This window comes from Bombina bombina, chromosome 1, assembly GCF_027579735.1.
Source record: "Bombina bombina isolate aBomBom1 chromosome 1, aBomBom1.pri, whole genome shotgun sequence".
Classification (NCBI taxonomy): Eukaryota; Metazoa; Chordata; class Amphibia; order Anura; family Bombinatoridae; genus Bombina; species Bombina bombina.
Genome location: NC_069499.1, coordinates 1,454,765,345 through 1,454,791,433, shown reverse-complemented (window position 1 = coordinate 1,454,791,433; position 26,089 = coordinate 1,454,765,345). Strand labels below are relative to the sequence as shown.

Below are 26,089 nucleotides of genomic sequence, written 5' to 3'. Positions count from 1 at the left end.
CGCAAAGTGCTTCAGGTGGTTGATCACTATTGGTCCCTGGGCAGAAGGGGGGAGGTAGATGGTGTCGCGGAGGCCTTCCTGCTGTCTCTTGATGCAGAGAAGGCCTTCGATCGCGTGGAATGGCCTCACCTGATCAACGCCATGCATCGGTTTAACTTTGGGGCCATTTTCTAGATATGATACGTAAACTGTACAGAACACCTGAGGCACGTATTTTGACTAATGGTATGTTTTCTTCGGATTTTCGGCTGCAGAGGGGTACCAGACAGGGTTGTCCCCTGTCACCCCTTCTGTTTAATCTGGCCTTTGAGCCGCTAGCAATAAAACTGAGACAATCTTTCCCAGGCATTATAATGAGTGGTCATCCAATACACATGGCCCTATACACAGACGACATGCTGCTGTTTGTCGATTCACCCTCGCGACATATACCACATATAATGAGCACAATCTCCGAATTTGGGGATTTCTCGGGTTACAGGGTCAATGTATCCAAATCAGAAATATTGTGGTTAAACAAACATGCTAACTCCAAACACGCTCTCCCTTTTATTGAAGTATCCAATGCTCTAACATACCTTGGTATTAAAGTGCATAGAGACCCTCATAAAATGTACCAGTTGAACATTTCTGAGAAGTGTAGTAACATTGTCTCTCAACTTCATAGCTGGATCAACCTCCCCTTGGGACTTTCGGGCCATGTTAGTTTGGTCAAGATGACCATTCTACCTAAGATAATGTATCCGTTACTCATGCTGCCCTTTCTCATGACTAGGGAGGATTTGTCGACCCTGAATCGAGCTATGTCTTTTTTTATTTGGAGGGGAAAGAAACCCTGCATAGCTATGGAGAAACTACAGTTCCCCTTTCTTGGGGAAGGTTTGGGCGTCCCAAACCTAAAACTATACAATTGGGCGGCCCTGGCCAGATTGGTGACCGATTGGCAGTTGGGCACCTCGCATTTCTGTGTTGCAGCACTCGAAGAAGCAGCTCTGGCACCTATGGCGTTAGCAAATCATCCTTATGCTACACTGAAGGATATTCCACAGACAGTGGCCAATAGTGTCCATTACAGAGATTCCTTACGAGCGTGGCGTTTAATTAATACATATATGGGACTCACCCTCCCCACCCCTAAATACATTCCCTTAGTGGGAAATCCGGACTTTCCGGCGGGAAATGAATGTGAGTCATTCCGTATTTAGAAAACCCTGGGTCTTCAGTGGGTGACGTGCTGAACCCACTAATGCACACGGTCAAATCCTTTCAGGAGCTCAGGGCTAAATTTGATATTTCTAATAAGCATTTTTACGCATATCTCCAGGTGAGGCATTATGTCACGAGCCTTTTACACTCCAGCTCTGAGTTCTGGAATAAATCCCCCTTTGCCATCTCGCAGACATTGTTTCAGATGGGTCGCTTCTCGTTGTCTGATTTCTATAGGCAATTGTTAAGGCGAAAAGAAACTGCAATACAAACATATACTTTGATGAAGATACACGGTGACATCTCACCCACACTGACGGTACAGGACTTGACAAATAGTATGGAGGCCACCAAAATGGGAACACTGGCAGTACCCCTTAGGGAAGCTCAGCTTAGAATGTTGCACAGAGACTATATCACTCCCCATAGATTGTCAAAATGGAGGCCTCAACACCCAGACGTTTGTGTAAAGTGCAACAGTGAATCCCCCTCGCTTCAGCATTATTTTTTTAGATGCCCGCTAGCTAGGCGGTTTTGGGGACAGTTCCAATACTGGCTAAAGGTCACACTTCATATAGAAATTGAGTTAGATCTGGGTAAAATATATTTATTCAACTGGGAGGGTGAACACAAAAAACATAGGTTGCTTACCTTATGTACATTGATAGCGAGATGCTGTATTCTCGACAAATGGATCTCTAGACACCCGCCTACGATAGCTCGATTTAGGCTTCGCCTAATAAAGCAACTTTTTATAGAGCAGCATGATGCCAAACTAAATACCAGAATCAGACTTCAACCCTTTCTGAAAAAGTGGCAACATTTTATTTTAACTTTGCAGCCAGATATGCAACGTCAAATTCTCAGACCATTTGCACAACTGGAGGCATTGGTCTTGGCAACTCTGAGGGGTGAGTGGCGGGTGCTCACGGAACCGCATATGGATCTACCTGGAGCGGATTTCTCTTGTTAAGTGTATCCAGTCCACGGATCATCCATTACTTATGGAATATTCTCCTTCCCAACAGGAAGTTGCAAGAGTCCACCCACAGCAAAGCTACTATATAGCTCCTCCCCTAACTGCCATATTCAGTCATTCTCTTGCAAGCCTCAACATAGATAGGAGGTCGTGAGAGTCTGTGGTTTTTTATACTTAGTTTATTCTTCAATCAAAAGTTTGTTATTTTTAAATGGCACCGGAGTGTGCTGTTTATCTCAGGCAGTATTTGGAAGAAGAATCTGCCTGCGTTTTTTCTATGATCTTAGCAGACGTAACTAAGATCCATTTGCTGTTCTCACACATTCTGAGGAGTGAGGTACTTCAGAGGGGGAATGGCGTGCAGGTTTTCCTGCAGATAAGGTATGTGCAGTAAAATATTTTTCTAGGAATGGAATTGACTAAGAAAATACTGCTGATACCGAAGTAATGTAAGTAGAGCCTTAAATGCAGCGATAGCGACTGGTATCAGGCTTATTAATAGAGATACATACTCTTATAAAAATGTGTTTTAAAACGTTTGCTGGCATGTTTAATCGTTTTTTAACGTACATTGGTGATAACACTGTAATGTTGGTATAGCCTTAAATGCAGTAAAAGCGACTGATATCAGGCTTATTAATAGAGATACATACTCTTGTAAAAATGTGTTTTAAAACGTTTGCTGGCATGTTTAATCGTTTTTTAACATATGTTTGGTGATAAAACTTATTGGGGCCTAAGTTTTTTCCACATGGCTGGCTTAAATTTTGCATAGAAACAGTTAACTGAAGCTTCCCACTGTTGTAATATGAGTGGGAGGGGCCTAATTTAGCGCTTTTTTGCGCAGTTAAAATTACAAAATGAATCATCCAGATTCCCTCAGCAGTCCCATGAATACTACAGGACATTTCTAAAGGGCTAAAAAGGAGTTAATCATCCATTTGCAAGTGGGTGCAATGCTCTGTTACCTTATTACATGTACTGTAAAAATTTCGTTTGTTTTACTGCCTTTTTTCACTGTTTTTCAAATTTTGACAAAATTTGTTTCTCTTAAAGGCACAGTAACGTTTTATATATTTGCTTGTTAACTTGATTTAAAGTGTTTTCCAAGCTTACTAGTCTCATTATTAGTCTGTTCTAACATGTCTGACATAGAGGAAGCTCTGTGTTCATTATGTTTTAAAGCCATGGTGGAACCCCATCTTAGAATGTGTACCAGATGTACTGATTTCATGTTAAACAATAAAGATCATTTTTTGTCTTTAAAAAAATTATCACCAGAGGATTCTGTCGTGGGGGTAGTTATGCCGACTAACTCTCCCCACGTGTCAGACCTTTTGACTCCCGCTTTAGGGACTCACGCTCAAATGGCGCCAAGTACATCAAGGGCACCCATAGCGTTTATTTTACCAGGGGATTCTGTCGAGGGGAAAGTTATGCCGACTAACTCTCCCCTCTCCCCACGTGTCAGACCCTTCGACTCCCGCTTCAGGGACTCACGCTCAAATGGCGCCAAGTACATCAAGGGCGCCCATAGCGTTTATTTTACAAGACATGTCAAAGGTGGTCAATAATACTCTGGCAGCAGTATTAGTCAGACTACCTGAAATTAAAGGAAAGCAGATAGCTCTGGGGGTAGATACAGAGCATACAGACGCTTTAAGAACCATGTATGATACTACCTCACAATATGCTTAGTCTGTGGGTGATTTTTTTTGACTCAGGGAAGATGATTTAACCTGATTCTGATATTTCTACATTTAAAATTTATGCTTGAGAACCTCCTCTTGTTGCTCAGGGAGGCTTTGGCTGCTCTGAATGAATGTGTACAATCGCAGGGCCAGAGAAATTGTGTAGACTGGATAAATAATATGCAGTGCCGGTGTGTACTGATGTTTTTCCAATACCTAAAGAGGTTTACTACAAATTTTTTAATAAGGAATGGGATAGACCAGGTGTGCCGTTCTCTTCCCCTCCTATTTTTTAGAAGAATGTTTTCTAATAGTTACCACCACACGGGACTTCTGGCAGACAGTTTCTAAGGTGGAGAGAAGAGTTTCTACTCTAGCTAAGCGTACCACTACCTCTGGCGAGGACAGTTGTGCTTTTTAGATCCAATGGATAAAAAATGTTTATTCAACAGGGTTTTATCCTGCAGCCCCTTGCATACATTGCTTCTGTCACTGCTGCTGCGGCGTTCTGGGTTGAGTCTCTTGATGAGGCTTTACAGTTAGCGACTCCATTGGATGAATATATTTGACAAGCTTATGCTAGCCAAATGCCTTTGTTTTCTGATGCCTTTGTTCATTTGACTAGACTAACGGCTAAGAATTCTGTTTTTTACTATACTGGCGCGCAGAGCGCTATGGCTTATATCATGGTCAGCTGTCGTGACTTTAATAAATAAGCTACTTAACTTCCCTTCAAGGGGCAAACCCTATTCGGGCCTGGTTTGAAGGAGATTATTGCTTATATCACTGGAGGGTGTCATCCACTTCCTCTAAGGCAAACAAGAGGGAATTTTTGCTCAGTCCAAGGCGGTCTGGAGACAATCGGACCTGGAACAAAGATAAGCAGGCCAAGGAGCCTGCTGCTGCCTCTAAGGCAGCATGAAGGAACGGACCCCTATCCGATAACGGATCCTATAGGGGGCAGACTTTCATTCTTCGCCCAGGCGTGGGCAAGAGATGCCCAGGATCCCTAGGCATTGGAATTTATATCCCAGAGATATCTTCTGGATTTCAAAGATTCCCCCCCCCCAAAAAAAAAGGGGAGATTTCACCTTTCACAATTATCTGCAAACCAGAAAAAGAAGGAGGCATTCTTACATTGTGTACGAGATCCATCCAGTTCCAAGAGAGGAACAGGGACAGAGTTTTTACTCAAATCTGTTTGTGGTTCCCAAGGAGAGGGAACCTTCAGACCTATTTTGGATCTAAAGATCTTAAACAAATTCCTCAGAATTCCGTCATTTAAGATGGAAACTATTCGTACCATCTTAACTATGATCCAGGAGAGTCAATAGAGCACTACAATGGATTTGAAGGATGCTTATCCTCACATTGTGATGCATAAAGATCACCATCGTTTTTCAGGTTTGCCTTTCTAGACAGGCATTACCAGTTTGTAGCTCTTTCCTTTGGGATATCTACAGCCCCAAGAATCTTTATGGAGGTTCTGGGGTCGCTTTGGCGGTCCTTAGGCCGCAGGGCATAGAAGTGGCCCCTTATTTAGATGACATCCTGATACAGGCGTCAAACATCCAAATTGCCAAGTCTCATACGGACGTAGTACTGGCATTTCTGAGATCACTTGGGTGGAAAGTGAACAAGGAAAGAGTTCTCTATCCCCAATCTCAAGGGTTTCCCTCCTAGGGACTCTGATAGATTCTGTAGAAATGAAACTTTATCTGACGGAGTCCAGGTTGTCAAAGTTTCTAAATTTCTGCCGTGTTTTTCATTCCATCCGCGCCCTTCGGTGGCTCAGTACATGAATGAAATCGGCTTAATGGTAGCGGTGAGGGACATAGTACCGTTTGCACGTCTACATTTCAGACCGCTGCAACTATGCATGCTCAGTCAGAGGAACGGGGATTACACAGATTTGTCCCCCTGTTAAACCTGGACCAAGAGACCAGAGATTCTCTTCTCTGGTGACTATGTCGGGTCCATCTGTCCAAGGGTATGACCTCCCGCAGGTCAGATGGGACAATTGTTACAATAGATGCCAGCCTTTTAGGTTGGGATGCAGTCTGGAACTCCCTGAAGGCTCAGGGATAGGGGACTTAGGAGGAGACCCTCCTTCTAATAAATATTCTGGAATTGGGAGTGATATTCCATGCTCTTCAGACTTGGCCTCAGTTAGCAACTCTGAGGTACATCATACTCAGTCGGACAATATACACGACTGTGGCTTACATCAGCCATCAAGGGGGAACAGAAGTTCCCTAGCGATGTTAGAAGTCTTACAATAATTCACTGGACAGAGACTCACTCTTGTCTATCAGCTATCCATATCCCAGGTGTTGAGAACTGGGAGGTGGATTTTCTAAGTCGTCAGACTTTTCTTCTGGGGGAGTGGGATTCCTCCGGAGGTCAAGACCAAGCAGGAGAGGGCTTTGGTGTTTTTGACAGCGCCTGCGTAGCCACGCAGGACCTGGTATGCAGATCTGGTGGACATGTCATCCTTTCCATCACGGTCTCTGCTTCTGAGACAGGTCCCTCTACCTCAGGGTCCTTTCAACCATCTAAATAGAATCAATCTGAGATGGACTGCCTGGAGACTGAACACTTGATGTTATCAAAGCATGGCTTCTCCGAGTCAGTCATTGATACCTTAATACAGACATGAAAGCCTGTCTCTAGGAAAATTGAACATAGATATGGTGTAAATATCTGATTTTTATGAATCCAAGGGTTACTCATGGAGTAAAGTCTGGATTCCCAGGATATTATCTTTTCTCCAAGATGTTTTTGAGAAAAGAGTTGTCAGCTAATTCCTTAAAAGGGACAGATTTTTACTCAGTCTATTTTTTTGCACAAGCGTCTGGCAGGTTTTCTAGACGTTCAGGCATTTGGTCAGGCTTTGGTTAGATCCAAGCCTGTGTTTAAAACTGTTGCTCCGCCATTGAGCTTAAACCTGGTTCTTAAGGTCCTTCAAGAAGTTCCGTTTGAACCTTTTTTGTTCCATAGATATCAATCTTTATCTTGGAAAGTTTTTTTTGGGTAGCTATTTCCTCGACTCGTAGAGTCTCCAAGTTATCTGTGTTACAATGTGATTCTCCTTATCTGGTCCTTCGTACGGATAAGGTAGTCCTGCGTACCAACCTGGGGTTTTTTCCTAAGGTGGTATCTAACAAGAACATCACTCAAGAGATAGTTGTTCCATGCTTGTATCCTAATCCTTCCTCAAAGAAGGAACATCTATTACACAATATTGGACGTGGTTTGTGCTTTAAAGTTTTACTTACAAGCTACTACAGTTTTTATCAAACGTTCACCTTGTTTGTTGTCTATTCTGGACAGAGGAGAGGTCAAAAGACTTCAGCAGCCTCTCTGTCTTTTTGGTTAAAAAGCATAATTCATTTAGCTTATGAGACTGCTGGACAGCAGCCTCCTGAAGGGATTACAGCTCATTCTACTAGAGCTGTGGTTTTCACTTGGGCCTTTTTTAAATGTGGCTTCTGTTGAACAGATTTACAAGACGGAGTCTTGGTCTGCGCTTCATACTTTTTCAAATTTAACAAATTTGATACCTTGCTGCTTCGGAGGCTATTTTTGGGAGAAAGGGTTTTTTTACAGGCAGTGGTAACTTCCGTTTAAGTACCTGCCGTGTCCCTCCCATCATCCGTGTACTTTAGCTTTGGTATTGGTATTCCATAAGTAATGGATGATCCGTGGACTGGATACACTTAACAAGAGAAAACATAATTTATGCTTACCTGATAAATTTATTTCTCTTGTAGTGTATCCAGTCCACGGCCCGCCCTGTCGCTTTAAGGCAGGTAATTTTTTTATTTGAACTACAGTCACCACTGCACCCTATGGTTTCCTTTCTCTGCATGTTTTCGGTCGAATGACTGAATATGGCAGTTAGGGGAGGAGCTATATAGCAGCTTTGCTGTGGGTGGACTCTTGCAACTTCCTGTTGGGAAGGAGAATATTCCATAAGTAATGGATGATCCGTGGACTGGATACACTACAAGAGAAATAAATTTATCAGGTAAGCATAAATTATGTTTTCCAAGAGGAAATGCTGTGCTAATATAATATAACGTTTTATGACCCTTGAATTTGAGGAATCTTCTGGACTAGGAGACAGAGCCAGCATTTCCCCCTCCCTAAAATTAATTTAATTTTTTTAATTTATTTTTTTGTGTGCGTGTGGCGTGTTGTTTTGTTGTTATTAAAGTTTAAATTAAGCTTTGTAATAAAAAATGGAGAGAGAGGTGATCGCATATTTAAAGGCACTGGTTAAGCCGCAGTGGTCACTTACATACTTTACAATATATGAGATTTGCTGGTTCTGTACTGTACAAACATAATTTCTGCACTATATGTATAATGTTTTTTCTGGCTCTCATATAAAATATGTAATATCCTTTAAATGGCGGTCTGCGTACCGTGTGATTCTGCTCGGACAGATTGTTATGTGATTGCTTTTTCTCGATTAATAAAGACGAATTTAAAAAAAAAAAAAACATGGGGGGGACAGCTATCTCACAGGCTTTCCAAGGTAGCTGTTGAAAAGTGTTTTCCGATGTGTTGGATGTTGATGCCTATAAATGTAAAGTATTGCAAAGTTTACACAATTTAGACCGTGTGTATTACCTTGTGTATACTATGCAAATCTGGGGAATTAATTTAATGTCCCTTTGAGATGTGCATTTATTATATGTGATTTCAAGGAAGTTAATCTGTAATTGTTATTGAAGTACCTGCATTGTTTAATTTATATATCTTGCAGATTAGTAGGGACCAGTATTTCTCCAACATTGGTGTGTCCGGTCCACGGCGTCATCCATAACTTGTGGGGAATATTCTCCTCCCCAACAGGAAATGGCAAAGAGCACAGCAAAAGCTGTCCATATAGTCCCTCCCAGGCTCCGCCCCCCCAGTCATTCTCTTTGCCGCTCTGAACAAGTAGCATCTCCACGGAGATGGTGAAGAGTATGTGGTGTTTAGTTGTAGTTTTTATTCTACTATCAAGAGTTTGTTATTTTAAAATAGTGCTGGTATGTACTATTTACTCTGAAACAGAAAAAGATGAAGAGTTCTGTTTGTGAGAGGAGTATGATTTTAGCAGCAGTAACTAAAATCGATTGCTGTTCCCACACAGGACTGTTGAGATGAGATAACTTCAGTTGGGGGGAGCAGTTGGCAGACTTTTCTGCTTAAGGTATGACTAGACATATTTCTAACAAGACTGTGTAATGCTGGAAGGCTTTCATTTTTCCCCTCATGGGGATCAGTAAGCCATTTTCTTAGTCTCAAACAGAATAAAGGGCTTAATATGGGCTATAAAACTGGTAGACACTTTTATGGGCTAGATCGATTGCTTTATTTAGGCATTTTATACAGTTTGATGTTGATATTCACACTTTATAACTTTGGGGAACGTTTTTTTACGTCAGGCACTGGTTTAGACACCTTTCCAGTCAGGAAGGGCCTTTCTCTGTAGTAGGCAGAGCCTCATTTTCGCGCCATTACTGCACAGTTACTTTTGAGAGCAGTACATGCAGCTGCATGTGTGTGGGTCTGGAATTAGTTGAAAAGGTTCCTAGAAGGCTTCATTTGGTATCGTATACTCCCCTGGGTTTGGTGAAGTCGCAGCAAAGGCTGGGGCTGGGACTGTAAGGGGGTTAAAACTGTAAACGGCTCCGGTTTCCACATTTTAAGGGTTAACAGCCTGAAATTTGGGGTGCAATGCTTTGAATGCTTTAAGACACTGTGGTGAAAATTTGGTTAAGATTGAATAATTCCTTCATAGTTTTTCACATATTCAGTAATAAAGTGTGCCCTGTTTAAAATTTAAAGAGACAGTAACGGTTTTGTTTTAAAACGGTTTTTGTACTTTATTGACAAGTTTAAGCCTGTTTAACATGTCTGTGCCTTCAGATAGACTATGTTCTGTATGTATGGAAGCCAATGTGTCTCCCCCTTCAAATATGTGTGATAATTGTGCCATAGCGTCCAAACAAAGTAAGGACAGTACTGCCACAGATAGTAAAGTTGCCCAAGATGATTCATCAGATGAAGGGAGTAGACAGAGTTCTACATCATCTCCCTCTGTGTCTACACCAGTTTTGCCCACGCAAGAGACCCCTAGTACTTCTAGCGCGCCAATGCTTGTTACTATGCAACAATTGACGGCAGTGATGGATAACTCCATAGAAAATATTTTATCCAAAATGCCTGCATTTCAGAGAAAGCGCGATTGCTCTGTTTTAAACACTGTATAGCAGGAGGGCGCTGATGATAATTGCTCTGTCATACCCTCACACCAATCTGAAGGGGCTATGAGGGAGGTTTTGTCAGATGGGGAAATTTCTGATTCAGGAAGAATTTCTCAGCAGGCAGAACCTGATGTTGTGACATTTAAATTTAAATTAGAGCATCTCCGCGCACTGCTTAAGGAGGTGCTATCTACTCTGGATGATTGTGACAACCTGGTCATCCCAGAAAAATTGTGCAAGATGGACAAGTTCCTAGAGGTCCCGGTTCACCCCAACGCTTTTCCAATACCCAAGCGGGTGGCGGACATAGTGAATAAGGAGTGGGAGAAACCTGGCATACCTTTTGTCCCCCCTCCTATATTTAAGAAATTATTTCCTATGGTCGACCCCAAAAAGGACTTATGGCAAACAGTCCCTAAGGTCGAGGGGGCGGTTTCTACACTAGCCAAACGCACGACCATTCCTATTGAGGACAATTGTGCTTTCAAAGATCCTATGGATAAAAAATTGGAGGGTTTGCTTAAAAAGATTTTTGTACAGCAAGGTTACCTCCTTCAACCTATTTCGTGTATTATTCCTGTCACTACAGCAGCGTGGTTCTGGTTCGAAGAACTAGAAAAATCGCTCAGTAGAGAGACTCCGTATGAGGAGGTTATGGACAGAATTCACGCACTTAAGTTAGCTAATTCCTTTATTTCAGATGCCGCTTTGCAGTTAGCGAGATTAGCGGCGAAAAATTCAGGGTTTGCAATTGTGGCGCGCAGAGTGCTCTGGCTAAAGTCTTGGTCGGCGGATGTATCTTCCAAGACAAAATTGCTTAATCTCCCTTTCAAAGGTAAGACCCTCTTTGGGCCAGAATTGAAAGAGATTATTTCAGACATCACTGGGGGTAAGGGCCATGCCCTCCCACAAGATAGGCCTTTCAAGGCTAAGAATAAGTCCAATTTTCGTTCCTTTCGCAATTTCAGGAACGGACCGGCCTCCAACTCTGCAACCTCTAGACAAGAGGGTAACGCTTCCCAGACTAAACCAGCTTGGAAACCGATGCAAGGCTGGAACAAGGGTAAGCAGGCCAAGAAACCTGCTGCTGCTACCAAGACAGCATGAAGGGGTAGCCCCCGATCCGGGACCGGATCTAGTAGGGGGCAGACTCTCTCTCTTTGCTCAGGCTTGGGCAAGAGATGTTCAGGATCCCTGGGCACTAGAAATAGTCTCTCAGGGTTATCTTCTAGAATTCAAGGAACTACCCCCAAGGGGAAGGTTCCACATGTCTCGCTTATCTTCAAACCAAATAAAGAGACAGGCATTCTTACATTGTGTAGAAAACCTGTTAAAAATGGGAGTGATACACCCAGTTCCAACTGTGGAACAAGGTCTGGGGTTTTACTCAAATCTGTTTGTAGTTCCCAAAAAAGAGGGAACTTTCAGACCAATTCTGGATTTAAAAATTCTAAACAAATTTCTCAGAGTGCCATCATTCAAAATGGAAACTATTCGAATGATTTTACCTACAATCCAGGAGGGTCAATTTATGACTACCATGGATTTAAAGGATGCGTATCTACATATTCCTATCCACAAAGATCATCATCAGTTCCTAAGGTTCGCCTTTCTGGACAAACATTACCAGTTCGTGGCTCTCCCATTCGGGCTAGCCACTGCTCCAAGGATTTTCACAAAGGTGCTCGGGTCCCTTTTAGCGGTTCTAAGACCAAGGGGCATTGCAGTGGCACCTTACTTGGACGACATCCTAATTCAAGCGTCGTCTCTTTCCAAAGCAAAGGCTCACACAGACATTGTTCTAGCCTTTCTCAGATCTCACGGGTGAAAGGTGAACATAGAAAAAAGTTCCCTGTCTCCGTCGACAAGAGTCCCCTTCTTGGGGACAATAATAGATTCTTTAGAAATGAAGATTTTCCTGACAGATGTCAGAAAGTCAAAGCTTCTAAACGCTTGTCAAGTTCTTCACTCTATTCTACGGCCTTCCATAGCTCAGTGCATGGAAGTAGTAGGGTTGATGGTTGCAGCAATGGACATAGTTCCTTTTGCTCGAATTCATCTAAGACCATTACAACTGTGCATGCTCAAACAGTGGAATGGGGACTATACAGACTGGTCCCCAGTGATTCAAGTAGATCAGAAGACCAGAGACTCACTCCGTTGGTGGCTGACCCAGGATCACCTGTCCCAGGAAATGAGCTTCCGCAGACCAGAGTGGGTCATCGTCACGACCGACGCCAGTCTATTAGGCTGGGGGGCGGTCTGGGACTCCCTGAAAGCTCAGGGCCTATGGTCTCGGGAAGAGTCTCTTCTCCCGATAAACATTCTGGAACTGAGAGCGATATTCAATGCTCTCCAGGCTTGGCCTCAATTAGCAAAGGCCAGATTCATAAGATTCCAATCAGACAACATGACGACTGTTGCTTACATCAACCATCAGGGGGGAACAAGGAGTTCTCTGGCGATGAGAGAGGTGTCCAAAATCATCAAATGGGCGGAGGATCACTCCTGCCACCTATCTGCGATCCACATCCCAGGAGTAGACAACTGGGAGGCGGATTATCTGAGTCATCAGACTTTCTATCCGGGGGAGTGGGAACTTCACCCGGAGGTGTTTGCCCAGTTGACCCAATTATGGGGCATTCCAGACATGGATCTGATGGCGTCTTGTTAGAACTTCAAGGTTCCTTGTTACGGGTCCAGATCCAGGGATCCCAAGGCGACTCTAGTGGATGCATTAGTGGCGCCTTGGGCCTTCAACCTAGCTTATGCGTTTCCACCGTTCCCTCTCATTCCCAGGCTGGTAGCCAGGATCAAACAGGAGAAGGCCTCAGTGATTTTGTTAGCTCCTGCGTGGCCACGCAGGACTTGGTATGCAGACCTGGTGAATATGTCATCGGCTCCACCATGGAAGCTACCTTTGAGACAGGATCTTCTAGTACAAGGTCCATTCGAACATCCAAACCTAGTTTCTCTCCAGCTGACTGCTTGGAAATTGAACGCTTGATTTTATCTAAGCGTGGGTTTTCGGATTCCGTGATAGATACTCTGGTACCAGCCAGAAAACCTGTAACTAGAAAGATTTACCATAAAATATGGAAAAGATATATCTGTTGGTGTGAATCCAAGGGATTCTCATGGAGTAAGATTAAAATTCCCAGGATCCTTTCCTTTCTACAAGAAGGTTTGGATAAGGGATTGTCAGCGAGTTCTCTAAAAGGACAGATTTCTGCTCTATCTGTCTTGTTACACAAACGACTGGCAGCTGTGCCAGATGTTCAAGCTTTTGTACAGGCTTTAGTCAGGATCAAGCCTGTTTACAGACCTTTGACTTCTCCTTGGAGTCTAAATTTGGTTCTTTCAGTTCTTCAAGGGGTTCCGTTTGAACCCTTGCATTCCATAGATATCAAGTTGTTATCTTGGAAAGTTCTGTTTTTGGTTGCTATTTCTTCTGCTAGAAGAGTTTCTGAATTATCTGCTCTGCAGTGTAATCCACCCTATCTGGTGTTCCATTCAGATAAGGTTGTTTTGCGTACTAAACCTGGTTTCCTTCCAAAAGTTGTTTCCAACAAAAATATTAACCAGGAAATAGTTGTGCCTTCTTTGTGCCCGAATCCAGTTTCAAAGAAGGAACGTTTGTTACACAATTTAGATGTAGTCCGTGCTTTAAAGTTCTATCTAGAAGCAACAAAGGATTTCAGACAAACGTCTTCACTGTTTGTCGTTTATTCTGGCAAGAGGAGAGGTCAAAAAGCTACTGCTACCTCTCTTTCCTTTTGGCTGAAAAGCATCATCCGATTGGCTTACGAGACTGCCTGACGGCAGCCTCCTGAACGAATCTCAGCTCACTCTACTAGGGCTGTGGCTTCCTCATGGGCCTTCAAGAACGAGGCTTCTGTTGATCAGATATGTAAGGCAGCGACTTGGTCTTCTCTGCACAATTTTGCCAAATTCTACAAATTTGATACTTTTGCTTCTTCGGAGGCAATTTTTGGGAGAAAGCTTTTGCAAGCCGTGGTGCCTTCTGTTTAGGTAACCTGATTGGCTCCCTCCCTTCATCCGTGTCCTAAAGCTTTGGTATTGGTTCCCACAAGTTATGGATGACGCCGTGGACCGGACACACCAATGTTGGAGAAAACAGAATTTATGCTTACCTGATAAATTACTTTCTCCAACGGTGTGTCCGGTCCACGGCCCGCCCTGGTTTTTTTAATCAGGTTTGATAAATTTCTTTCTTTAACTACAGTCACCACGGCACCCTATAGTTTCTCCTTTTTTTCTCCTGTCCGTCGGTCGAATGACTGGGGGGGCGGAGCCTGGGAGGGACTATATGGACAGCTTTTGCTGTGCTCTTTGCCATTTCCTGTTGGGGAGGAGAATATTCCCCACAAGTTATGGATGACGCCGTGGACCGGACACACCGTTGGAGAAAGTAATTTATCAGGTAAGCATAAATTCTGTTTTTATTGATATTCATGATTATTAGAATGTTAGCATAATGATAAAGGTATGTTATTTGTATCTTTCTTCCCTAGCTTTCACTGATAGTTTAGTACATGATATCTCTAATTAATTTTAGTTGCACTGAATCTCTGCATGACTGTCTGTTGCATTTAAAGGAGCATTAACATGATTGTTTTTATGAATAGCATATTGCATTGCTAAAGGTCTGTTTATAAAACAAATTATGATTATGTATTAGCATTATAACAACTATTTGCATAGTGCTGAAATTTAGGAACACATCCCTTAAACATATAGTGATATGTTACTTCTTAAAAGCCTCTTGAGTTAAATTTCATTTTTTTAGATAAAAAGCAAAAATTCGATATACTTGGTTACGTGTTACATTTCACCCCTCTCTCTGGCTGTGTGTCACACTACATCCCGCTGACTATGTTGTACATTGTTTCCCTCTGACTATGTGATACATTACATCTTTCTGGCTAAGTGGCACATTGTATTCCTCTGGTTATGTGTTTCATATCATCTATCTATTTTATCCCTGTGGCTCTGTGATACATTGTATCCCTCTGGGTATGTGTTACTCTGTATTATCTGGCTGTACGTTATGTTGCCTCCCTCTGGCTATATGTTTCAGGTCATTATCTATTTTATCCCTGTGGCTATGTGATACATTGTATCCCTCTGGGTATGTGTTACTCTGTATTATCTGGTTGTATGTTATGTTGCATGCCTCTGGTTATGTGATACATTGTATCACTCTGGTTATGTGATACATTGTATCACTCTGGTTTTGTGATACATTTTATCACTGGTTATGTGATACATTGTATCACTCTGGTTATGTGATACATTGTATCACTCTGGTTTTGTGATACATTGTATCACTGGTTATGTGATACATTGTATCACTCTGGTTATGTGTTACTCTGTATTATCTGGTTGTTTGTTATGTTGCATTCCTCTGGCTATGTGATACATTGTATCCCTCTGGGTATGTGTTACTCTGTATTATCTGGCTGTATGTTATGTTGCATTCCTCTGGCTATGTGATACATTGTATCACTCTGGTTATGTGTTACTCTGTATTATCTGGTTATGTGATACATTGTATTCCTCTGACTATGTTATACATTGCATCTTTCTGGCTAAGTGGTGAATTGCATTCCTCTGGTTATGTGTTACTCTGTATTATCTGGCTGTACGTTATGTTGCCTCCCTCTGGCTATATGTTTCAGGTCATCTATCTATTGTATCCCTGTGGCTATGTGATACATTGTTTCACTCTGGGTATGAATTACAGTATATCCTTTTGCTATAATTTTATGGCAACCTATGAACTACAGTATAAGGGACTGAGGGTCCGATTACATAAATCTCAGTGCTCTAGTGAGATGATCTAAGATGTCTCGACACTACTGGGAGGTCCCCTACAGAATTTTAGAAAGGCACATTTTACCGAGAGCTATTTATCTTGCTATACAGTGCTGTGGATATGAAGTAGAGACAAAGGGGCATATTTATCAAGCAGCCCTGTGTTTCTGGCGAACCTTCAGGCTCGCCAGAAACACAAGTTATGAAGCAGCGGTCTAAAGACTGCTGCTTCATAACCTATCTGCCTGCTCTGAGGAGGCGGACAGGGATCGCCAGAAATCAACCCGATCGAATACGATCGGGTCGATTGACACCCCTGCTAGTGGCCGATTGGCCGCAAATCTGCAGGGGGCGGCGTTGCACCAGCAGTTCACAAGAACTGCTGGTGCAATGCTGAATGCGGAGAGCGTAATGCTGTCCGCATTCAGCGATGTCTGTCGGACATGATCTGCTGATCGGATCATGTCGGACAGACATTTGATAAATAGGCCCAAAATACATTACATTATAATGCTCAAACTGTACCCTAAATATTTTGCATGATTTTTCTCTGAAACTCTTTAGCTCGGAGAGAAATCACAAAAGTCTTGGGCTACACAACGTTACATTTTATTTTTAAGTTATTCACAGATGTTTCCACTAGTGCCTTTAGCTGAGCCTTTTTTAAGATATGGTTTACTTCCTCTGTTATGTTAGCTATTGCCAAAACTCTGGTGGCTTTAACAGAGGGCTTTGGTGTGACTGACATGTTGACACAGTGACAAACTTTTTGTAGCAAATACTTCTACAGGTAAAAATATCTGCCTTAAGTACCCCAACTTCAAAATGTAAATATTATTAGGTTAAAAAATATGAGGCAAGCATGCATGTCACATAATGTGACAGATTACACAAGGTGCATACAGTTTTTTAATATTTATTGTGTCACTTCTGCTTCTTACTTCATTACTAACATAGCTCAGCTCAGGCTCACTTCATTGATTTATACTTTACCTTAGAATACTGTACCTGGCACATCTCACTATGACATACGTAGAATACTGTACCTGGCAAATCTCACTATGACATACTTAGAATACTGTACCTTGCACACCTCACTATGACATACGTAGAATACTGTACCTGGCACACCTCTCTATGACATACGTAGAATACTGTGCCTGGCACACCTCACTATGACATACGTAGAATACTGTACCTGGCACATCTCACTATGACATACGTACAATACTGTGGCACACCTCACTATGACATACGTAGAATACTGTACCTGGCACACCTCACTATGACATACGTAGAATACTGTACCTGGCAACCTCACTATGACATACGTAGAATACTGTACCAGGCACATCTCACTATGACATACGTAGAATACTGTACCTGTCACATCTCACTATGACATACGTAGAATACTGTATCTGTCACATCTCACTATGACATACGTAGAATACTGTACCTGTCACATCTCTCTATGACATACGTAGAATACTGTACCTGTCACATCTCATTCTGACATACGTAGAATACTGTACCTGGCACATCTCACTATGACATACGTAGAATACTGTACCTGGCACATCTCACTATGACATACGTAGAATACTGTACCTGGCACACCTCACTATGACATACGTAGAATACTGTACCTGGCACATCTCACTATGACATACGTAGAATACTGTACCTGGCACACCTCACAATGACATACGTAGAATACTGTACCTGGCACATCTCACTATGACATATGTAGAATACTGTACCTGGCACATCTCACTATGACATACGTAGAATACTGTACCTGGCACATCTCACTATGACATACGTAGAATACTGTACCTGGCACACCTCACTATGACATACGTAGAATACTGTACCTGGTACATCTCACTATGACATACGTAGAATACTGTACCTGGCACATCTCACTATGACATTCATAGAATACTGTACCTGGCACATCTCACTATGACATACGTAGAATACTGTACCTGGCACACCTCACTATGACATACGTACAATACTGTGGCACACCTCACTATGACATACGTAGAATACTGTACCTGGCACACCTCACTATGACATACGTAGAATACTGTACCTGGCACACCTCACTATGACATAAGTAGAATACTGTACCTGGCACATCTCACTATGACATACGTAGAATACTGTACCTGGCACACCTCACTATGACATTCGTAGAATACTGTACCTGGCACATCTCACTATGACATACGTACAATACTGTGGCACACCTCGCTATGACATACGTAGAATACTGTACCTGGCACATCTCACTATGACATACGTAGAATACTGTACCTGGCACATCTCACTATGACATACGTAGAATACTGTACCTGGCACACCTCACTAGGACATACGTAGAATACTGTACCTGGCACATCTCACTATGACATACGTAGAATACTGTACCTGGCACACCTCACTATGACATACGTAGAATACTGTACCTGGCACACCTCACTATGACATACGTAGAATCCTGTACCTGGCACATCTCACTATGACATACGTAGAATACTGTACCTGGCACACCTCACTATGACATACGTAGAATACTGTACCTGGCACACCTCACTATGACATACATAGAATACTGTACCTGGCATACCTCACTATGACATACGTAGAATACTGTACCTGGCACACCTCAATATGACATATTTTCCTTGTGATATTTTGCTGTGTTTATTGTGGCACAATGCGGTTGTGCAGTGTTTGGTGGTATGAAGAGGATTTTGGTGATGCTTATTAGCAGGTGGCTATTCACTCAGTTGGAATAAAAATGATTCTTTGTGAATTTGTATCTCCCCAGGTTGGCTAAATCCACTCTAACACTCATTCCTTTGCTTGGGATACACGAAGTGGTCTTTGCACTCATCACAGAAGAGTATGCGTGGGGAACATTGCGCTTAGTCAAACTGTTTTTTGACCTTTTCTTCAGCTCTTTCCAGGTGAGGCTGCAACAGATAACTATTTTGCTTTTCCCTACTTACCTGTTTTGTTTTCTATCTATGATTCCATTTTGTTCTTTTTTCAGTATCCATCATTCCCTATTATTACATCTGGTGCTTTCTTTACCTTTTTACCCTACTCTATATAATGTATATATTTGACATTTTCTTTCTCCTCAGGGCATGCTGGTGGCTGTGCTGTATTGTTTTGTAAATAAGGAGGTAAGTTCATTTGGCATTTAGAAGGTTAATTTAGACAGTTGTGCTTGTGAACAGCATTGAGGTTCTGTGGCCATGGTCATCTTTGCTCACAACCCCTCCCCCTGCACGACCTGTCAGCTTCTGGATTTTATACTTCCTGCTCTGAACATCTGTTCTGTTATTATTTTTTGTAAACTTGATACATCCATGTTTTAAACGGGGGGCCTTGAGCCAATTCCTGATGGAAGTCTGAGATAGGAATAAAGGTCTAATGTCTTGTGTGTGTATATATAGATACTGTAAATATATGGGGGAATCTTAGTTTAATGGACAATTGATGGGAATGTGGTCTGAAAGTTTGAGGGTCTATTTGTAATGCCATGAACAATTATCCCTTAATAAAAGGCAATAGAACATCTAATTAAATCAGTGTTTCATGAGAGGGTTATAGGGATCTGTATCTAATGAGAGGGATACAAATAGCTGTATCCAATGAGAGGGATGCAAGGAGCTGTATCTAACGAGAGGAATATACATAGCTGTATCTTATGAGAGGGATACAAGGAGCTTTAGCTAATGAGAGGGATACAAATAGCTGTATTTAATGAGAGGGATACAAGGAGCTGTATCTAATGAGAGGGATACAAATAGCTGTATCCAATGAGAGGGATGCAAGGAGCTGTATCTAATGAGAGGAATACAAATAGCTTTATCTAATAAGAGGGATACAAGGAGCTGTATCTAACGAGAGGAATATACATAGCTGTATCTTATGAGAGGGATACAAGGAGCTTTAGCTAATGAGAGGGATACAAATAGCTGTATTTAATGAGAGGGTTACAAGGAGCTGTATCTAATGAGAGGGTTACAAGGAGCTGTATCTAATGAGAGGGATACAAGGAGCTGTATCTAATGAGAGGGTTACAAGGAGCTGTATCTAATGAGAGGGATACAAGGAGCTGTATCTAATGAGAGGGATACAAGGGGCTGTATATTATGAGAGGGATACAAGGAGCTGTATCTAATGAGAGGGTTACAAGGAGCTGTATCTAATGAGAGGGTTACAAGGAGCTTTAGCTAATGAGAGGGATAAATGGAGCTGTATCTAATGAGAGGAATACAAGGAGCTGTATCTAATGAGAGGGTTACAAGGAGCTGTATCTAATGAGAGGGATACAAGGAGCTGTATCTAATGAGAGGGATACAAGGAGCTGTATCTAATGAGAGGGATACAAGGAGCTGTATCTAATGAGAGGGTTACAAGGAGCTGTATCTAATGAGAGGGATACAAGGAGCTGTATCTAATGACAGGGGTTCAAGGAGCCATATCTTATGAGAAGGATACAAGGAGCTGTATCTAATGAGAGGGATACAATGAGCTGTATCTTATAAGACGGATACATGGAGCTGTATCTTATGAGAAGGGTTTAATGAGCCAGAAATATACAAGGAGCTGTATCTAATGAGAGGGATACAAGAAGCTGTATCTTATATGAAGGGTACAAGGAGCTGTATCTAGTGAGAGGGTACAAGGATCTGTTTCTAATAAGAGGGGTACAAGTAGCTGTATCTAATGAGAAGGATACAAGCAGCTGTATTTTATGAGAAGGATACAAGCAGCTGTATCTTATGAGAGGGATACAAGGAGCTGTATCTAATGAGAAGGATGGGGGAACAGTATGTATTGAGAGATATGGGGAGGGCATTATCTAGTGAGAGTGAGATGGAGACCAGTATGCATTGTGAGGGGTACAGGGAATGATATCCATTGATAGGGGTACAAGGAGCTGTATCTAATGAGAATTATAGAAGGAGCTGTATCTAATGAGAATTATAGAAGGAGCTGTATCTAATGAGAGGGATACAAGGAGCTGTATCTAATGAGAATGATACAAGGAGCTGTATCTAACGAGAGGAATATACATAGCTGTATCTTATGAGAGGGATACAAGGAGCTTTAGCTAATGAGAGGGATAGAAATAGCTTTATTTAATGAGAGGGATACAAGGAGCTGTATCTTATGAGAGGGTTACAAGGAGCTGTATCTAATGAGAGGGATACAAGGAGCTGTATCTAATGAGAGGGATACAAGGAGCTGTATCTAATGAGAGGGATACAAGGAGCTGTATCTAATGAGAGGAATACAAATAACTGTACCTAATGAGAGGGATACAAGGAACTGTATCTAATGAGAGGGACACAAGGAGCTGTATCTTGTGAGAGTGATACAAGGAGCTGTATCTAATGAGAGGGATACAAGGAGCTGTATCTAATGAGAGGGATACAAATAACTGTATCTAATGAGAGGGACACAAGGAGCTGTATCTTATGAGAGGGATACAAGGAGCTGTATCTTATGAGATGGATACAAGTTGCTGTATCTTATTAGAGGGATACAAGTAGCTGTATCTTATGAGAGGGATACAAGGAGCTGTATCTTATGAGAGGGATACAAGGATCTGTATCTAATGAGAGGTACACAAGGAGCTGTATCTAATGAGAGGGTCACAAGGAGCTGTATCTTGTGAGAGCGATATAAGGAGCTGTATCTAATGAGAGGGATACAAGGAGCTGTATCTTATGAGATGGATACAAGGAGCTGTATCTTATGAGAGGGATACAAGGAACTGTATCTTATGAGAGGGATACAAGTAGCTGTATCTTATGAGAGGGATACAAGGAACTGTATCTTATGAGAGGGATATAGGGAGCGGTATCTTATGAGAGGGATACAAGGATCTGTATCTTATGAGAGGGATACAAGGATCTGTATCTAATGAGAGGTACACAAGGAGCTGTATCTAATGAGAGGGACACAAGGAGCTGTATCTTGTTAGAGCGATATAAGGAGCTGTATCTAATGAGAGCGATATAAGGAGCTGTATCTAATGAGAGGGATACAAGGAGCTGTGTCTAATGAGAGGGATACAAGGAGCTGTATCTAATGAGAGGGATACAAGGAGCTGTATCTAATGAGAAGGATACAAGAAGCTGTATCTAATTAGAAGGATACAAGGAGCTGTAGCTAATGAGAGGGATACAAATAGCTGTATCTAATGAGAGGGATACAAGGAGCTGTATCTAAGGAGAGGGATACAAGTAGCTGTATCTAATGTGAGGGCTACAAATAGCTGTATCTAATGAGAGGGATACAAGTAGCTGTATATAATGTGAGGGCTACAAATAGCTGTATCTAATGTGAAGGATACAAGGAGCTGTATCTAATGAGAAGGATACAAGGAGCTGTATCTAATGAGAGGGATACAAGGAGCTGTATCTAATGAGAGGGATACAAGGAGCTGTATCTAATGAGAAGGATACAAGAAGCTTTATCTAATGAGAGGGATACAAGGAGCTGTATCTAAGGAGAGGGATACAAGTAGCTGTATCTAATGTGAGGGCTACAAATAGCTGTATCTAATGAGAGGGATACAATGAGCTGTATCTAATGAGAGGGATACAAGGAGCTGTATCTAATGAGAAGCATACAATAAGCTTTATCTAATGAGAGGGATACAAGTAGCTGTATCTAATGTGAGGGCTACAAGGAGCTGTATCTAATGAGAGGGATACAATGAGCTGTATCTAATGAGAGGGATACAAGGAGCTGTATCTAATGAGAAGGATACAATAAGCTTTATCTAATGAGAGGGTACAAGGATCTGTATCTAATAATAGGGGTACAAGGAGCTGTATCTTATGAGAAGGATACAAGCAGCAGTATCATTTGAGAAGGATACATGCCGCTGTATCTTATGAGAGGGATACAAGAAGCTGTATCTAATGAGAAGGATGGGGGAACAGTATGTATTGAAAGATATGAGGGGGGCATTATCGAGTGAGTTGGAGACCAGTATGCAGTGTGAGGGGTACAAGGAATGATATCCATTTATAGGGGTACAAGGAGCTGTATCTAATGAGAAGGATGCAAGGAGTGGTATTTTATGAGAATGATACAAGGAGCTGTATCTTATGAGAAGGGTACAAGGAACCGTATCTAATGAGAGGGATAAAAGGAACTGTATCTAATGAGAGGAATACAAGGAACCGTATCTAATAAGAGGGATACAAGGAACCGTATCTGATTAGAAGGATACAAGGAGCTGTTTTTCATTTACAAGATATACTGAGTCCACGGATTTCATCCATTACTTGTGGGATATGTTCCTCCTGCCAACAGGAAGTGGCAAAGAGCACCACAGCAGAGCTGCTATATAGCTCCTCCCCTAACTCCTCCCCCCAGTCATTCTCTTTGCCTATGCATAGCAATAGGAAGGGTAAAGTTTATGTGGTGATAAAAAGATAGTTTAGTTTTTCTTCAATCAAGAATTTTTTATTTTAAATGGTACCGGTGTGTACTGTTTTTACTCTGGCATGATATGGAAGAAGAATCATGCCTTGAGTCTGATGATCTTAGCAGTAGCAACTAAGATCCATGTTCGTTCCCACAAGTGTTGCTGAGGAAGTACAGGAGAAGTCTTAAGTATGGGGGAACGATTTATTGCTGCAAGCAATTTCAAGGTATGTGCAGTCATTTACATTCTGAGGAGACATGATATATCAGAACTTGGCTGACATATTCCCCATGCGGGGCAATGGTAAGCTGTATTCCTTATTACAGGGTGGTACTGTGGTAACCTGTGTATTATTATCCCATTCTAAATAACATGGGATGCTTATGGGCTATGTGGTTAGACACTGGGGCAGCCTAGGAAACCTATAGTAGACGATTATGGGGTTTATTGAGGCTGTGTTTAATATTTTATGTGGGGTTCACATGGCATTTTTATTGCAAAATGAAGCAGTGTGTACATATGTTATTTGAAAAACGCTTCCCATGCGGTTTGCTCTAGTTTTGGCTCATCCGACATGATGGGCGGGGCCTAATTTTGCGCTTCAGTACGCAGTTAGTTTTCTGGAGAGGTAGCAGCCATTAGCTCCGGTTGGAACCAGACTGTAAGGCTGTACTTTGGAGTGGGACCAGATCGTTTTGACAGGTCTTGCGGGCAGGTAGGTACCAGAGCAGAGCTGTGGCGAGGTGCAGAAGTCATTAAGTAAAAAATTGTCTGCAGATCGTTTTTTTCCTGCCTAATTTTCTGAAATTAAAATTTAACTCTCCTTTTGCTTGTGGTGCAACATCTGATGGCACATTAGGCTCTAAAAACAACAAAATTGTTCTTTTTGATTATCGTTTTAACGACTTGCAAAAACAGTGTACACTTTTTATTCTTAAAGGCGCAGTAACCTTTTTGTGCTGAATTGTTTTTCACATATAATAAAGATTGGGAAAGACTTGTGCTGTTATTACTAGTCTGTACAACATGTCTGACATGGGAAGTCAGTGTTCTATGTGTTTAGAAGCCATGGTGGAACCCCCTCTTACATTGTGCCTTTCTTGTACTGAAAGGGCCTTAAACTGTAAGGATCACATTTTAAATAAAGAAAGTGGGCCTCAGGAAGATTCTCAGTCTGCAGAGAATCAGGATATGCCATTTAATTCTCCCCAAGTGTCACAACCATTAACGCCCACGCAAGCAACGCCAAGTATTTCTAGTGCATCTACTTCTTTTACTTTGCAAGTTATGGCCGCAATCATATCTACTACCCTTACAGAGGTATTGTCTAAACTGCCAGGTTTGCAGGGTAAACGCCATAGGTCAGATATTAATGCAAATACTAAACCCTCTGACGCCTTAGTGGCTATTTCCGATGTTAACTCCCAATGCTCTGATTTGGGGGTTATTGATTTCATGTCTGAGGGAGAAATTTCAGAGTCAGGAAATGTGGTACCTCAGACAGATTCAGACTTCGTGTCCTTTAAATTTAAATTAGAACACCTCCGCTTATTGCTCATGGAGGTTCTGGCGACTCTGGATGATTGTGACCCGATCACGATTCCTCCAGAAAAATTGTGTAAAATGGACAAATATTTGGAAGTACCTACTTACACGGATGTTTTTCCGGTTCCTAATTTCGGAAATTGTTAAGAAGGAATGGGATAGACCAGGTATACCGTTTTCTCCCCCTCCTAATTTTAAGAAAATGTTTCCCATATCTGACTCCATGCGGGATTTTTCGCAATTAATTCCCAAGGTGGAGGGAGCTATTTCTACTTTAGCTAAACGTACAACTATACCCATTGAGGACAGTTGTGCGTTTAAAGACCCTATGGATAAAAAGTTGGAGGGTCTTCTAAAGAAAATTTTTGTTCACCAGGGTTTTCTATTACAGCCTATAGCTTGCATGGTTCCAGTAACTACTGCAGCTGCCTTTTGGTTTGACGCCCTGGAAGAGTCTCTGAAGGTTGAGACACCTTTAGAGGACATCTTAGACAGAATTAAGGCTCTTAAACTAGCAAATTCTTTTATGACTGATGCTGCTTTTCAACTTGCTAAATTAGCAGCAAAAAATGCAGGCTTTGCCATTGTAGCGCGTAGAGCGTTATGGCTAAAATCATGGTCGGCTGACGTATCATCTAAATCTAAGCTTTTGACTATTCCCTTCAAGGGTAAGACCCTATTCGGGCCTGAACTGAAGGAAATTATCTCTGACATTACTGTAGGTAAGGGTCACACCCTACCTCAGGACAAGCCCCTCAAGATGAGGAGTAAACAGAATAATTTTCGTTCCTTTCGAAATTTTAAAGGAACATCCTCTGCTTCCTTTTCTTCCACTAAGCAGGAAGGGAACGTTGCGCAGTCCAAGGCAGTCTGGAGACCTAACCAGGCCTGGAATAAAGGTAAACAAGTCAAAAAGCCCGCTGCTGCTACCAAGACAGCTTGAAGGGGCAGCCCCCGATCCGGGACCGGATCTAGTAGGGGGCAGACAATCTTTCTTTGCTTGGGCAGGGGATGTACAGGATCCCTGGGCATTGGAAATTGTGACCCAGGGGTATCAGTTGGAATTCAAGGACTTCCCCCCAAGGGGAAG

At 42.0% G+C, this 26,089-nt stretch overlaps 1 protein-coding gene across 2 annotated transcripts in view; it reads left to right on the top strand.

Annotated features, from left to right (window-relative positions):
- The window catches only part of GCGR (glucagon receptor), a 294,628-nt gene that overhangs the window by 256,452 nt on the left and 12,087 nt on the right, over positions 1–26,089 (top strand). For both annotated transcript variants that reach the window (XM_053705939.1, XM_053705946.1), the window contains 2 exons: positions 18,820–18,958; positions 19,139–19,180. In XM_053705939.1, the coding sequence (XP_053561914.1) occupies positions 18,820–18,958; positions 19,139–19,180 (181 nt within the window). The remainder of the gene's footprint in view (positions 1–18,819; positions 18,959–19,138; positions 19,181–26,089) is intronic.